General features: G+C 37.2%; 1 protein-coding gene across 1 annotated transcript in view; it reads right to left on the bottom strand.

Annotated features, from left to right (window-relative positions):
- ACSS3 (acyl-CoA synthetase short chain family member 3) overlaps positions 1-17,711 on the bottom strand; it is an 89,538-nt gene that overhangs the window by 11,105 nt on the left and 60,722 nt on the right. The window contains exons 10-11 of the mRNA XM_086740054.1: positions 11,465-11,560; positions 7,841-7,904 (exon numbers count right to left, since the gene is read on the bottom strand). Coding sequence (XP_086596180.1) covers positions 7,841-7,904; positions 11,465-11,560 — 160 coding nt within the window. The remainder of the gene's footprint in view (positions 1-7,840; positions 7,905-11,464; positions 11,561-17,711) is intronic.

The following is a 17,711-nucleotide window of genomic DNA, read 5'->3' as shown; positions in this document are numbered from 1 at the left end:
GTAGAAATGATGCTATTTTCCATTTACTCCAGTGAAATTAAGGTGACAATTGCAGGAATACAAATCCAGGTCCATTTCTCATTTCAAGGTTGAATACATTTAGAACAGCATCAGGAAAACTAGGTAAACTGTGTAAATTAATGACGTAAATTACACGGGTTCATTTTACAAAGATACGAAGTAATTTCACTATAAAGTGGAGAAACTAAGACAGATTAGGTGAGCTTGATAGCATCACAGAAAAACTCTGAAGTGCTTTCACAGTAACTGTTTTCTGCCAGAGAATTTTAAGTAACAATCATTACCTGTTTTTTTCAGCATTGTTTCACAGTGGCTGACTTTGCACAGAACAGCCCACCTTTAGCTTAGCCCAAGAAAATCTGACTCCATACGCCACATCCTTTCAGGATGCCACTCATCAAAATGATGTAGGATTCCTTGTTGATGGAACAAAGCAATTATAGACAGAGCACCCAAAAGATAATTTACAAAGAAAAGCAGATTTTTCAAAGTACAAATGAAAGTAAAAAAATATTATAGATGCTACCTTGATGAGTTTCTGAAAATACATCCTTTTATTTTATGGTAGACAATAGTACTCACAGGCTGTTCATTACAGCCAGTCAAAGCAAGTATAAGCCATTGTTGAATGAATTTGGGCTTGTGAATGCAGCTAAATCATCTTGACTGGCAGCGATATTATTACTCAGCATTTATGTAGTGCTGTGCATAAATATCACTTAAAATTTTTGATTGCAAGTTCGAAAGCCATCTGGAATCCAGAAGCTTTTTCCAATATGAGGAACAACAGCACTGGAAAAAGGCTGGAGAAGGGGCAAGAGAAGAGAGAGCATCTCAAACATTCACCAGTTTGCATGAAATATTCCTTTAATTAGTTGAAAGAAGTAAAAAAAAATAGTTCATTTCAGTGTAGATTTTGCAGAAAAAAAAACCCATGTAGTTTAGTGGGGAAGACAGAAAGCATCAAAAACTAGCTAAAGTGCTTGGAAAAGGTTAAAAGTAAAGAAAGTTAAAATGCTACTCACATGTATTCAGTCAGAAATCTATTACAAAACCCATCTTTGGCCAAACTGCTCCCACACTGAAAGTCCTACTCATTGCTTCACTTGTAAAGGGAAAAGACAAAGCTGATTAAAAAATACGTAGGAGGCTGGCAGGGAGAGGAATCTTTTGCACAGATTCACCATGATCATCTAATCTGACCTCCCATATAAAACATCTTACAGGATGTCATCTACTAAATCCTGTTCAAGCCCGCAACTTTTGGCTAAATGACAGTGTATCTTTAAGACAGATATCCAAGTTCGACCTAGAGGTGTCAAAGAAAACCACCATATTCTCAAGAATTTGTTCCAATGTTTTCATATTTCACTGTTAAAATTATGTGTTTTACTCCTCATCTGAATATATCTAGCTTCAGCTTCCAGTCTCTTTGTGCTAGAGTAAACAGCAGTCTCTCAGAGATGTCTTTGTCCTGTGGGTATTTCCTGACCTTGATAAAGTCATCACCTAACTGATCCTGGATAAACTACAAACCACAAGTTAAACTGTAACTTTCTTTAGGCCAAGCTCCAAAACCAGCCAGTTTCTCAACAGCCTTTTGAAATATGAACATAAGACCTGGACATAATGTATTAAAGGTTTTACTAACATCATATCCCTTGATAGTAATATTAGTTCCTTTTCCGTTTCCCTGCTGAACAACAAAGGATGATATTGCCTGCTTAGTTACACTACCAGCAACATTTCATTCAAAGATCCTGTGTATTCAGAGGTTTATCCACTGTAACACAAAAAGCTCCTTTGAAAGTCATTGCTTTCTAGGGTACAGTCCTTAATCCTGTAAATCTAGCAAACTTGCACTGTTCCTAGGTGTATAACCTTTACTTACAAGAACATATAGCAAATGGTCTATACAGGATGACACACTTTCTTCACGGTTCTACAAGCAACGCTTTTCTTCCTCCAGCAATCTTCCTTGAGGCCAAGTCACTCAGATCAGTCTGCAACATGTCCTCTGTTGGGTTGCCTTTAATTTTTGCTACCTTATGTAACTTTTTAATATTATTTTATATTAAAAAATTAATAGGAAAACATTAAACACCACTTCCAAAATGGCAAAGTGCATCATTAAAACGACAAAAAAAATAAAAAACAACTCAAGCAATGGAAATACAGCTTAATCCCCTTCAGATACTCTAAAACAATCACGTACAAGAGAGATGTTTCTCAGTGTGTCTAAGTACTAGAATTTGGGGCATTATTATATGCATAGAAGGAAATTTCAGAATACTGAGTATTGTTTTTTATCATTGGATCAAATTTAATGACAAAAGAACATATTCTTTTAAAAGCACAGAACAGCAATGGTGTCACACATTTACAAAAAAAGAAAAATTGACAACATTCATTACTGAGACCCCATGGAACAATTAGATCTTCAGCGGCTACTGTGGCATCTCAGGTAGCTTTGATCTGACTGACTGTTCTGAGCTAAGACGATATACCCCTCCCTTGGCTTCAGATGGAGTCTCCCCCTGCTTTCACTATCTAAAAACACTGCCACTGCCTTCTGGCCTCCTTTTCTTCCTGGGAAGGGGGAGAGTGGAAACAAAAGCTGTGACCTTTCTCATGTGCGTACCCCAAGTCAGAACACCGAAATGTTGACGCATCAAGTCTTACAAGATTTTCCTTTGTTTTCTTTAATGGGATACCGAGGTACTACAGTGTGCTGCAAAAAAGTAGATCTTTTTTTTTTTTTTTTTTCCTTTTCTTCCCTTTAAGCTCTTTTGGTAAGTATTTCTGTTGTGCATCTTAATGATTACATTCCTGGCTTCAGGTTGCTTCAGACTTCCACATAGATACTGACTTTTTTTTTTTTTAATGCATTATAAAAAATATTAAATTAGTAAGCTTTTCACTGAATGTCTATTTGCCCTCTAAATGATGTATAAAGACTGAACACAGTACCACAAATAGTGAAATTGTGAACAGGTTGCTTACTTCTAAATAACATCTCTTCCACTAAAGGATATAAACTGAAGTTTGCTTCAAAAGCCCTGTCACACTTCTATTCAGCTAACCTGAAATCTAAAATTATAAAAAGCTCTAAATTTATCACGACTCTTTCTTTATAAGAACCCATTAATAAATACTTTACACTCTTACAGCACTGTACATAAAGTTTTGCATGATTTTACTCTATATAATGGCATGGGTAATCATCTAAATTGTTTTAACTATTGATAGAATACGGTAATTTCCCTTCCTCTTCCTCCACTAATCCCAAATTAATGAAAAAAACTCCACAACATTGATGGTCTGCAGAGCTTCTCACACAGTCACTATTCTTAAACGCAATTTAACCAATGCAACCAAAGCATTTCAGAATCACTGTACAATGTAACTATGTTGTCTCACCTCTTTCTGAATATGAAACAGAAATACTTACGTGATTCTGCACAGTGGAGGTGGGTAAAAAAATTTGTCAATTCTTATCCCGTAAACCTCCATTATTATGGCACAAAATTAACTATATAAACACTACAGAAGTGTAACTAGGATCTAGTAGGAAATTTACTGGCAGGCATTACTGTCTGCACAGAATGAGCCCAAGGTAAATGTAGTCCTCTTGCAACTGAACTTTGACAGGCTGCACAGGTGGGCCTGTGAAAACCTCATGAAGTTCAACAAGGCCAAGTGCAAGGTCCTGCACATGAGTCGGGGCAATCCCAGGCACAAAAGGGAAGTGATTCTGCCCCTCTACTCCATTCTCATGAGACCCCACCTGGAGACAGTGGTGACAACTGGTTCATAAAAGAAACATAATGGATTTGCAATCTTCATAACGTACAAGAGGAAAACTAAGTTTCCCACTGCACTGGAATTTAAATGGGATTCCTCTTTGCTAATGTTCCTTATGAAAATGGACAACACAGAAAATTCTCATGGCTAATCATGATTACACATACATGCATACACATACACATTTTCACATACGTATCAGTTACAGGCAGGTCAGAATAACGCAAGCAGAAGTGTGTCACTCAATCAGACTGGACTTGCTAATGGAAACGGAGGTCATTGCTGCTATCATTTTCACTTTGGAATAATTCCTCAGAATCTTTCATGTCCAAAGATACTAGCTAAAAAAAAAAAAATTTAGAAACAATTCATACAAGCCCACCTTCATGAGCTTCATTTTCCCTTGCCCTTTCATCATAAATGTTGTGACACTGCTTTTGATTACTTTATCCTGAAATATTTGTGAAGTCAAAAATATTATTGCATTGTCCAGGTAAATTAACCTGTATGAGAGCTATTGTCAGCAAAAAATCTTTCCAAAAGACACACATGGTGTCATATGAAAAAACCACAGGTATCAGTTGGCAGATGACTAAAGAAAAGAACTTACTTGGGGCAGGAAGATGTAACTCAATGTAAGAATTACCTTTCTAAAGTATTTGACTCCTACAGAATAAAATTAAAATTTAAAACTCCGCTGTAAGAATAGATATCTTAAATACTATACTTATGAGCACTGTAGGCCTCAAGCAGCTCCCCACAGTCTTTACCAGGAGTTAGACTGGGATAAAAATAACCAAAAGCAGCAGCATACCACTTTTGCACAGCTAGTATTGTAAGCAGTGTGTGGCCACTCTCCTCTCCAAGAAATACTAAAGAATATTTCTTAGCTCACATATTGTGCAGATAAAGCAAACACCTGTGGCTTTTTTTCTAAAAGAGTCACAACATTTTGCTGCTGAGTGTATGACAAAGTAACAGTCAAAACTATTCTGACTGTCCCATTTTCTTCTAGCTGCATGGGGACATGTTCCTGGGGGGACAAACAAACACTGCTAGTGACAAGGACCATCCCTACTGTTTTTAAGGGGTCTGTACATGTAGAAGCCTGCTGAAGAGAAAAAAAAAAAGAGGAAAAGCTTATTTGCAAGAGGGCTTTATGAAAACTAGCTCTAATCAAAAAATGAAGAGTGTCTTACATATAAATAACTGCTTAGCAAAATGAAGCAGATTATAGAAAATGTGATGACTTAACTTAATGGCCACAGATTTTTATGACCAAAAAACCAACTGAACACTGCAGCAAATTGTCACTTATCAGACTGAAACCTGGAACAAAAATGTAAGACACTGTGAAGCATAATATCCTAAAACCAACTTCTGTTAACAGTCCACAGACTCAGATGTTGGAAGTGTTGAAAAATCCACAACTGGCCTCCTAAAGCTCATCAATACCTTTGTCTTGTTTTGTTGGAGTGCTTTTTTTTTTTTTTTGGGGGGGGGCGGGTTAAGCTGCAGAACAAATTTCAAGAGATCCTACTGTCTCAAAAGATTGTCAGAAAAAAAAGGCTGGAAGAGAAAGAGAGGTGCTAGTTAACCTACCTCACAATTGGTTACATATAGAATACGTTAATGATACAGCGTAATTTCTTTGCCCCTTACTCTCCCCTCTATTTCAGAACGGGTATTACAATCAATACGGACATGATAAAATAATAGTGACCCTGAGCTATTAGTCTTTCTTGAGTGATCCAACACAAAAGAAACAAATCAAAACAAAAACAACTCCTTTTTCCTATCAAATTATTTGACTACAGTCATGCCCGGCAAAATAAAACAAAACAAAACAAACAACAACAAAAATCAATATATAAACATATTTGATCCCATGAGATAAATGCCTAAACGCGGGGCCACATTAGGGAAGATAAATTCTGGCTTTAAGAGTCTGACAATCCAAACAGGATCTTCTAATATGGCAATACCGACTCCTGACAGGCACTTAAAGGTAGAGTAATGACTCAGAAATGTATGCACAAGTCTACCAACATTACTTATCAGTTGATATAATTCAGCTTGTTTGGCAGAGCTGCTAAGGACAGAATCTTATTTAACTTTTCATTTAACTTTGCATTTAATCATTTAATTTAATAATTTAATCTCATTTAACTTCTTTTTTGATAGCTAACACTAAGTATCTACCCTAAGGTAGCTGTGTCACCCCTGCAGTTAGTGGAGAAACATGAGTGCATCTGGAAGGCGATTTATTCCGTGCTAGCTGAATGCCTAAGACAGCTAGGATCAATTTTCTTACAAAATACCTTTATCTCTCTTCACTGATTACAAGCCTACCTTTTATTATGGTATCAGGCACTACAGAGGCACTACTTTGAAAGACAGCCCTCTGCTCTGATCTGGATTACTGATACTGCAAACCACAGTCTACTAAATGTTGGAGCAATTTTAATTATTCATACTCAGCAATGGAATGAATGCACAATCTCATATGTGTCTGAGGAAAACTGCATCTAAATATGGGTCTGCCGATTCAAGGGAGATCGTGTGTGCACGTAAACATGTGCCTGTGTGCCCTGATGGCTTAGCCTAAGATGCTGAAAATTATGCAGCGTACACACTTCATTCTGAAAACACACAATTGTGTCATACAGTACAATAACTTCATGTGATACTACCTTAGTCTCCACAGTGGTCTAGTTACATTAGATCAGTAGCATAGCTGAGAATAAAACCTCCACACCTCATCTGGAGCTCTTCCATGTCTCATCCCCAGCTCATGTGGTCATTGCCTCGATCCTCAGCTACCTTCTCTAACAACCCATCAAAATCTGTACATCTGCCCGAATGCTTTGGCTTTTGATAGAATTTCAGTTCACTGAAGGTTAATGCTAATCTTTATATTTCCTTCCATTAATCTAAGCAAGCACTGAAGACTCTGAGTAACCACGACTCTCCTAAATTTTACCACAGAAGAAGTGGATGAGTGCATTTCTTTTGGGACTTGCACTTGCTGGCACAGTAAGTATTCAGAACTGAAGTATGTTCTGTGACTGAACACAGAGGCAGCTACAGCTAACGTGTTAATCACAAAGTAGCTATCTGTCTGAGGAAAATGCCATTTGCCTAAAAGCCTTTGAAACATCAAGAATACAGAGCTGGCATGTGCTGAGGGAAGCAGCAGCCGAGCGAGCTTTACAGAAGCAGGGAAAAGTTCTGGCAACAGTGAAATAGCAGAGGGAGAGAAACATAGCTGATGTTGACGGTGTTATCCAAACAGAGGCCCCTTTACATAAGAAAAGGTGCTAAGAAAGGCGTACTTTTAAAGAGAATATTAAAGCTTATGGAACTCATCTGACAGGACTCTGGTAAATGGCACTAAAAATCACCTACATGATGCACAGCAGGGATTTTTTCTTTCTTTTTTTTTGCTGGAGTCTATTCCTGTACATATTTTGTTCCAGTACTACCACAACTGAACACTGTTTGTTTCATGCAAAGCACAGGCAGAGACATCCTGCTGATTTAGAGAGAACAAAATACACATTCACCCTCTAAGAATATGCGTCAGTTGGGATTAGGAGACAGTGAAAGAGGAGGAAGCATCACACCTGTAAACAAAAGCCTGTCAGTCTGCACTGCAGTACTAGTTCAGTATTTTATCTTTCAGTTTAGTGAATGATTCAATAGCTTGCTCATACATCACAACAGGAAGGCTTCATCCCGTGCCAACAGGCTGGTAATTAAGAAAATGGTAAACTTTGCTGTAGTCTAAAAAAAAACCACAGCAGTGCACACTCATTCACTCACATAATTTCATCTGCAATTTTTCAACAACAATGGACATTAAAAGTTCTGGCAACTTGGTATCAATATCAGAGACAGCCATGCTTTTCAACCCTCATTACTTCAGTTATTATATATAAAAAAAACTTCAGTCAAAACACAATCAACCCATCTAGGCAGCTTCTCTTAACTGTAAAATACTTAGTTTGCTTACTTTACCACAATATTTCCCAAAGTGTTCGCCTTCACTGGTTCCTTATTTTCATCCAGAACCATCACTGTAAAAAAGTAATACAGAAAGAGAACTCCTGTTAAGTAGTGTATTTTGGGGGGGAGGACAGTGTCTTTCCTCATGGATATGAACTTCTGTAACACTTCGGAATGGCAATACAGCAAGCAACAGAAGGAATTAAGTAATCTGGGAGTGCCAACTGGGTGATCTCATGACCTTATTAACATCCAGCTTTAAGTACAAAAAGCCATAAATAATACTGATGCTTTGGGAGAAGAAATAACAGAAAGTCTCCAAAGGGAGAAATACAGAACTGAAAATTAAAAGGCACCTTCATACTGGAAAATCTAAACTTCCAAATAGGAAAGGACCCTTCAGATACATGACAAATACAAGAAAACCTGTGTAGGTAACACGATTAAGAAATAACAACTAAGATCACTCGAGGCCAACCCTGTTAATGTAAAAAATGCTATTAGCAGTAAATAAGTGTGCCTGGTTTTCAAAGGCTCTCAGCAGACTCAGAAAGATGCTCCCCAGCTGACAAGGCTTATTCTGGACTAGCACAAAGAGTTAAAGTAACTCGTGAACTACCCAAAGCCGCACAGCACAGTAATTCTAGAGCACAGAGAAGAATCCAGACCTCCCAATAGAAACCTTCTCCCTGGATGACACTGGCCCATCACCCTCAGTGAAAGCATCATATCCTGGTACTGAGGTTCCTGAGGAAAAACACCTGAAATAGCCTCTTCAGTGCAGTCATCTGGGAAATCTACAACCACCCACTCCATCCGCAGGTTTGGGCATAAGGAAGGAGTGACAGATACCAACCTGGCCTGTGGTAAATGGAATTAAACAAAGCGAAACCACTAAACCATGGAAAAACAGGGAGAGAAGGTTCTGACAGACTGGGCTGACATGGATTTAAAAGCATGCTTTTTGAAGCCTGCTCAAGCAAAGAAAGCAATGTTCAGCTGGATCTAAATTACTACAAATAATCTTACATTCTGTAATAAAAATTTCCAGAGGAAACTGGGAAAAGAGGATGACAGACTTCTGACTAAAACCCTAAGACTCTTATGAATAATATCATATCCTATCTGCCCAAAGAATGCCAGTACTTGTAATTTACTATTTCTGGCTGAAGCCACTCCCTCAGAGAGGATGGCAACTTTTAAGTAACTGAAGAGCCTGCTGAGAGCAATGGCTCAGCACACACAGACAAGCAAGTACACAAGGCCAGTGACTTAGAAGGAGTAACTGGGGTATGAAATCAAAAGGATGAACGGACATACAGAAGATACTTATTAAAAATGGCAAGAATGGCATAAATAAAATGCATTTATTATTTGTAAACACATTTTTTTCCTTCTATATTTTTAGATAGTGTAAGAACATATCTAAGAACACAGCATCGTTAGATTTGGAGAATTTAGGCTCAGAACACACAATGAAAAAGACGCACTCACACATAGCTTTCAATGCATTCTCTCCTATTTTTTCCTGCTGTTATTACACTAAAGTAAAATCTCATCAGTTTATTGTAACTATTTTGTCTAGGTAGCAATTTATTCTCCTCCTTGCACGTAGTGTATTTCAATGTACAAAAATTTGGGGAAGAGAGATACTATACCGCTCACTCCTGAATTACTCCAGAACTGACTTAATTTTTCTAAATGTGAGACTTGCTTCAGTTTGAAAAAAAAATGCAACGAAATTATCTGGAAAGAGTTCAAGTAGATCAAAGAGAAAGCACAATATAACGTCTGATTTAATGTCTCTGTCTAGCAACAGAGCTAGAAATTAATATGATATCTTGATTCACTTTAAATGCAATTTGTGCCACTGCACTTTGATATCATAGCTAAATACCGCTTCATTCTTTACGTTCAAAAAAAAAGTCAGCAAAGAAATCAGTTTATGTTAGCAATACTGTGACAGGAAAAAAATTTGGCTGTGTTAAAAAAAAAAAAAAAAAACCGGCATAAGGATCTCTTCTAGTTAATATAGTCACAGTAGCAGAACAACATCAAAACAGAAGTGGGTGAAAGCAAGACAGCTGCCAGTACAGAGTAATTTCAAGATCCGCTATTTTATGAAAGGTTGCATGACAGGACAGAATTGGCCTCAAACCAAAGTCTGAAAGAAGTAAAGCTCTTTCACAAATCTTTAGCGAATTTTAGTGCTCATTTTATGTTTCCCTTTTAAGGCATGGTAAAGACATTCCCTTCATTCTATTTGAAGAAATTCTTTACTACATTAGGCCTAATGTTAAAAAAAAAATCGTAGGAAATTTTTATATTCTTGCTACTCATACTTTTTTCTAGGCCTGACTATCATGTGATAGCATGCGTGATGCAATTACATTCTTCCACTGTTCCCTATTTATTACAACTCTGGACAAACTTCACGGCTTTGTTTTAATGTTGTTTTTAAGCTATTGCTTGTCTTCGTGCCATAACTATAACTGCCAAAACCCAGAGCTGCTAAAAATGTTTACTTTCTTTAAGGCTTCCTTCCACTTGTATATATTCAGAGAAAAAACAACTTAGCTCTTTCTGCCCAATGATGTGATAATTTTTGCTGAACATAGTTTGATCTTTAATGTAATTATTTTTCAGACTTCCCGTAATTCTTTAAAACTGTGCTAAAATCAGGGTTCCCAGGTATTAAAATATTTTTGTATTCTTAATCCTGTTGCTGCACCCTCTGCATGCAAATACCTTCCAGACAATGAGCACTTATCATTTTAATGTTGGTCCACAGCCTACCAGTTCTGACAGCTGGAAATAAAAATGCTCCATAAGTACTGAAAAATAATGTGCTTAGCAACTCTCTCAAATATGAGCCCATATACCCATACAAAGAACCTGTACAAAAAACTGACTTTGATTTTCTTCAAAAAAAGTATGAGATGAGTTCAAATAAAAGATTTATATCCTTGCCAAGCTGCTTGTTAGCTCACTACGATGTATTTGTGGAAGACATAGACCTCAGTAAAAATTTTCTTCATGCACTTCAGAATACTTCTCATATGAAATTGTAGGACCACAATAAAATCTAATCAATCTAATTAATATGTTTCTGAGACATACTTATTTGATGTACATCTCCCAAACGAAAACTATTTAGGCTCTGAAAATTGAAAACACAAGTATAACAGAACATTAAAAGTGCAAGTTACAGCAATTAATTGTCTAGTCATCATTTCCTCTTTTGCTGATGGTTATTACTAACATCTTTCTTCCTGATTTGCCAATACAAATTTTACTGCTGCTCTTATTTAAAACAGTGCAACTGTAGATAAAGTCTTAAAGCACAGTATTGTTTTTTTCATATCTTTGTTATATCTAGTGTAGAACAACATGCTAGCTCTTTCATATCATAAAGACAGTTGATCAATTTTCTTGAACATATCTCTCAATTTCTTATTCACAATCACATTCCACAACACACAAAATAGCAGAGCTTCCTGTTACAGGAAGGAGGAAAATGTGTGAATAAGACTGTAATTTGCTTTCCCTATGAGATATGAAAATTAAAAAGCACTTACTGAGGAATACTGAGCAATATCCTTTTCTAGTAGCATATCTAGCACAGTCTTACCATTGTATCCTGGCACTGGTTTTCCTGCCTGTCCGGGTGGAGGTGTTGTAGAGTTCCCCAAACCAATACAGGAAGCAGTAATTGCAGAACCAGATTCTGTTAAGAGGATACAAATACTGTCAGTTAAGGTTGTTCTTAGTGTCATTAAGTATTTATTGGTTTTAAGTCTTGCTTCTACTTCAGCACATCAAAATAACGAAATATATAAAAACCCCAGACAAGCAATGGAAGATTCAGAATTCATATTTTATATATTATCTAATGAATATAAGTTCATTACAAAAATTTGCATTCTTCACAAGGGAACTTGTGCCATTCCATAGCAGACAGTTAAAAATAAAAACTTCCTGCATTACACCTGTAGTTTATTCTGCTGGGTAAGAGGTTATACCATGCCAGTATGGAACTGCCTACAGCAAAGTCGTGACAGAAATACTGTGTAGGGCAGATGTATTTCACGGGTTATTTCACAAGTCAATATCCTTGGGAAGAATGAATTCCAGAAAAAAAAAAAAAAAACATCAATCCATTCTTGGTTGATTATCTTATCTCTGTAAGGCAGTATCAAACGGTCAACTGTTCTGTTTTGGAGCTATACATTCAGAGATTCAGAAGGTGAACCAATGTCAAATCTCCTCCAATTCCTGACAGTATCGGTCAAGATTAGAAAAGAGGTAGTGCCTCACAGAATTTACTGTAAATAATGCAGAAAAAATAGGAATATCTCTTCTATAATCCTAGAGATTTCACTAGTATTTCTTAGTGAAAACTATTTCAGGTAACAAAAAAGGTTCAAAAATAAAAAGGGTAGAGAAGTCAGACCTAAATTTCCAGTGTTGCCAAAATAAACTGAAAAGGAACAATCTAAGGAAAGGTAATCAAACTGCTGAAAGATTTTATTATAATAATCCAGCTGTTACTCCTCCTCTACCTACAAACACTAAAGTTTTACTAACCACAGCATTTTGGAGGGTTTTCTTTTCGGGGAGGAGGGGGTGTCAGAAGACAAGCATCTCCTGGTTTTTAATTCCTAGGAAGATATTCATTCATCTAACTCCTGACTGATAAATTGAACACTGGTGAAGAGGTCTGGAATCCCCACTGAGGCACCAACATAAAATGCCTTGTTCAGAACCTCCAAATTAGACAGCATGAATATGCCCTGTAATGCCTACGCCATCATAATTATCCCCACAGTTAGGCAGTTAGAAATTCCTCCCTTCTCACTCTCCTCTTTTTCTTAAGAAAGCTCAATTTCACATAATGCTTTTATACTACAAGAGCTGTTATTATAGGAAAGGAATAAAAACTAGCAAGTCATATAAAAGAGTCTAAGTTTGAAATAAGACCAGTTGCTCTTGTCTCCCTCTAAGAAAAAAAAAAAAAAACTATAGAAATTACTTTTAAATGGTGTTCTAACTCTGAGACACAGAAAATAAAGTGTAGGTTGCAAATATTAGCAGGAACACAGTATGAGACTATTACTTTAAAAACATGGCTTTATCATTCTAGAGATGTTTCAAGTCTCATGTCACTTTGCCTGGAATTCACAGGTCAAGTATCAGCACAACAAAGCAGGTTTGTCTTCAGCTTTAATCTGATCAGTATGGTCAAAACTATTTTCAGTTCTCTTGTATCAGGAAATTACACTTGTCTTTGCTGTGAATTTTCTCAGCTTCCATAGCATTCACCTGCCACTTCAGAAGTTGTTAAATTACTATTCAAGTACTAAAAGAAGCTACAAAGAAGAACAAAATTACAGAAACTTGTGGTGGCTTTACATTAGGTGTAAGCAAGTAGCTGGAAATTAGCATTAACATAGCACAGTTAAGCTAGGGCCTAACTCAGCTGTGGGACACAGAACGAGAATTATCAACTCTCAGTGCTAATAAAGACAGGCTAAAAAGTTTGCTTAGCTGTTTCCCCATCTTTCCCTGTTCCTTCTTCTACATAATGCACATTCCCCACATGTTCCTGATCTTTTCTTCCAACAAGAACACCACCCAACCTATAATTCTGGTGGTGACACAGTATCAATATGATCTAACCTACCCTATCCAGGATCACACTGAAAGTTGCAGGAAGAGAAAAATCACAATTTATTCAACAGTTTGGGAGCTCTGTTTGCTGTACAGTATGCATATTGAGTAAGTTACTCACCTCAACTTTTTTCCTCTTTTCCTTGGAACAGAACAAAAATCTGTATTTTTCTTAAGGAACAGTGAATTGGAAAAGACAGTGGAAGGGACAGTATCTTTTTTGACTACATTACGATAAACATAAGTGGTAGTACAGAGTATACTTGCTATACATATTGCATGGCAAGAGCTAAAAACCCTACTGCAACAGATCAGGTGAGAAAGGTATTCTCCCATGACCAAAATACAGTCATTAGGTTTGCTACTGAGAGGTAGGGAACACGGCATCACTGTTAACAGTGATGTACCAGTAGGATTTGCATGAACTGGGAACTGATAAACATTTCTAATCAAGAGCTCTGAATCAAAAAGCCCTGAGGGGAGAGGAGGATTCTGACATTTCTGAAAATTAGTTTGTATCTGCTTGACTTTCTGATGGACTGTTAATGAAAATAATATAAACCAGAATGTCATACTAACTTGTCTGCATTTATCCCTGCTTTTTGGACAACAGTGAATAAGACTGAACGAAAGTCCACCAATTTTAAACAAGAATCACAAGTTCTAAAACGCCATGAATAGGTCTTTGTAATTGCTGCTCTTTCTTCCATTGTCTTCTCAATTACCAGTCGATATATCATTCTCATATTACCCAGTACTCTAATCTCTAAGTCGTACATTCACTTCCCACGGGTCAATAAGACTTTTTACATACAAGAAAAAAAAATACAGTTTGTTGGTGCTTGAACTAGATATTAATTCAGAAAGGGTATCCCAAATGCATCTGCTCTTTATCTTAGGTTAACAGTTCCTGAATGCTAAAGATTCCCTTAAAATGTAGAAGCACAAAGGAGTACTGTCAAAGGATAGCATGCATCTTTGTGCTGTATATTTCCTGGGAAATCAATCCATATTTTCCAAACACGACACTGGACTGAAATATCAGCTTCCCAAAACTACTAGAAAAGAGCAATCCCTTTCTAGGACAACGTTTTTTATCACATCAAAAAGAGTCTGACATGGAAGTGGAATTCAATTCAAAATCCTACTGAAAAGAATTATGAGAAATTTTTCTTATCAGTTCCACGTAATACAAGTACCATGTGGCCTTTTTACATATTTCTAATAAATAAAGTTGCTTAAGAATCTTTTATTTGAATTAAGGTTGGTTTCTTTACAAGTCAAGCCAGGACCTATATGCAGGTTACAAGACACAGGTCTGAAAGTAAAAATAACAGCAGCTTGAAGAAGGATGAAGCTTGCCAAATGGATATTGTATTCCACCTACCCGTTACATCCACTTTCTGAATGTACAAACAGACACCCCTTACCTGACGCTCCCTTGTTTATACTTGCAGATTCTCTCAAATTAATGCATCTAGACAGATTCCCAACACTGAAGTCATTAGCAACTTGCATATTTTTAATGTAAGGAACAGAACAGTAGATATATCTGCCAGTCAGTCCCTTCTGCAAACATTCAGGTACTCTCCTTCCACTCACTACACCAGCAAGCTGGCTTGCCCTCCAGCTGAGCAAGGCTTTTCAGGGACAACTGTATCATAAAACCAATTTCTTTTTTGCATAACACCTTATAATGTGCCAGTGAAACAGCTATTTAGAAGAGCGATGTTTGACACTGGAAGAGCAAATGTTTCACAACTAGTCTGGTAACTACATTCAACATCTGCTCTGAGTTATAATGAAATGAATATATACACCTCTGAGAAAATGAAAAGCACTTCACTGAGACTTGGAAGAGAGAGTTAGTGAGAGATCGTCTTAAAATCATAACTGCTAAAGTGTCCCAAGTTCCTCCTTAGGTTTTTACTTTCAGGATAAGGGCTGATGTAAAGAAATAGCCCTTGAAATTCAAAGATGTGACTTTCTTTGTTTCATCTCACTCCACACATAAGTGAAATACATGAAAGATATTTCAATATTATTGAGTTATATTGGACAGTTAATGAGTAGTCCGATATAGGCATTTTTGTTGGATTCACACCTCTGAAAGCAATTCTTATGTCACAGAAGGTGCTGCTGACGCAGAAGCAAGAAGTGCACTCTGTTAGGAGCAGCAAGGGGAGTCTGTAAGAGTACACTGCTTTTCATCAGAAAGCTCCCACCTGCCTGCACGCCTGACGTGCAGAAGCTGTGCTCTGCCAAATGATGCAGAGCAACAGCTCGTAAGTTCTGTGCTCAAAACTGTCCTGCTCATTCACAGTCAAAAATCAAGTTCAACCAAAATAAACAATTTTTAAATAACTCAGGATTTTAAAGATTAAAAACACCCTGTACCACTTACATTCTTGATACATTACATGTGTCTCATGTTTGTCAGCACAATAGAATGTCACACAGCTGAAATATTGTATTTTCTGGAAGGAAGCACTTAAGGAAAATACACCGCATTCTAACATTAATATTTAAGTTTGAGCTGCACTAAGTGAGTAACGTAAGGCTGTCTGCTTTGAGTTTCTTAGGATGCAATGGATAGACACTGGAAGCATTCAAAAGAAGTGGGAAGTTGTTATGTAGCAGGAGAAAAAATAAAGAGAAGAAAAAGGAGCAATTGTCATACATTAACACATTAATGAATGCAAGAAATACAATACACTAAATTCCCACTGTCGCAGTACTGTTTAGAGTCATTCTCCTGGCAAAGTTGTCATTTTGGTTGAGAGGAATTAAAAGGAAATACTACAGCAGAAGATAGCACTGATAAAATGGAGAGGAGTGTCTATGGAAGGGAGAAAGCTTAGGCAGCAACTGATAACAAATCCATCCAGCAAGAATGCAGCTCTGAAGAGACTCCCTGCACATGCTCCCTCCACACAGCCGTCATGTTAATTATGCCAGAATGAATAATTCAGTAAAGTAACAGCAATATGCTTTCTAGCATGGTAACAATGACTGGGCATCCAGGAATAGAAAACCACAGCACCAGATGAATTACAGCACTCAAAATCTGTATCACAGCATACCACACTGCTTCCTCACAATAAAACCAAATCTAACACATCTCAGAAATAATATGTACTGGGAGAGTCCTGAAGATTCAGGGGCCAGATCATCAAGTATTTATACAGACCTCATTTCCTTCATCCTTCAGCATGACTGTGCAGAGCAAAGAAGTTTCCCAGTCAGTTGTTTATCACTGAAACCCAAGTTAAGTTTCTAAGTCTCTGACTGCACTAGCAGTAGGTGGCCTCACTCACAACTTGTGATGCAGCACTGTTAACCCTGACAAATTCTGTCTAGATAGCCATGCTGGAGGCTGGTAGCCCAAGCACCACGTTAGTTTTATGCTTACTAGTCTTGAAAGATAATTTCAGATAACTGTTTTAGTCTCTGTACAGTACAACTCAGCCATGCTTTTGGGAAGGACTCAAAAATACCCACTGTATAATTCTGCCATGAAGTTTTCTTCATCTCTTTCCTGGAAGAGGTCTACACTCTCAGTATAGCTTTAGGTTGGTGCATAAGATATGATACAGTATTAATGTGTAGAAAGACCAAGTACAACTGGCTAGTGCTGGGTATTTAACTACAAACAGTCCGATGCTAATTATCCATCAGCATTAAAACAAGGAGCTAATACCTGGCCACTATTGTCCCAGAACAATAAAAAGCACAGAGGGGAACAGCTTGGATAATCCCAATGCAATGCAACACGTGATGCTGGGCTGTCAGCTGGCAGACTGCCACAAAAGTCCACAACACAGCTGCACCCACATTGTCAGGATATGTTGATATACCATGATTTTTAATGCCTTTTCTAAGGGTAAAGGCTAGTGAAAATTACTTTTCAGATCTATGCCAATTATATAATGAACTTCCCCATGCATTTTACTCATTTCCTCTTCATTTTGCTTAAGCTTGGCATCAAATGAAGTAAAATTTAAGGGCAGAGCTTATATTTACTGAAATTCTCATCTTCTAATACATTTAGCAGGGTACTGCAGCAAATTATAACAGAAAAGTGAGAGGAGCCACGAGGAGACAACAATGACTGAAGAATCTGGAGAACTGTACATTCTTAAGGATTCCCTGATTCAGTTTTACCAACAGTTAGAAAGCAAATGTGAAATTAAATCCAATTCACACAT

Source organism: Chlamydotis macqueenii, chromosome 1 (genome assembly GCF_036417535.1).
Source record: "Chlamydotis macqueenii isolate bChlMac1 chromosome 1, bChlMac1.mat, whole genome shotgun sequence".
Taxonomy (NCBI): Eukaryota; Metazoa; Chordata; class Aves; order Otidiformes; family Otididae; genus Chlamydotis; species Chlamydotis macqueenii.
Note: the sequence above shows the minus strand (reverse complement) of the source record. Positions and strands in the feature narration are given on the sequence as shown.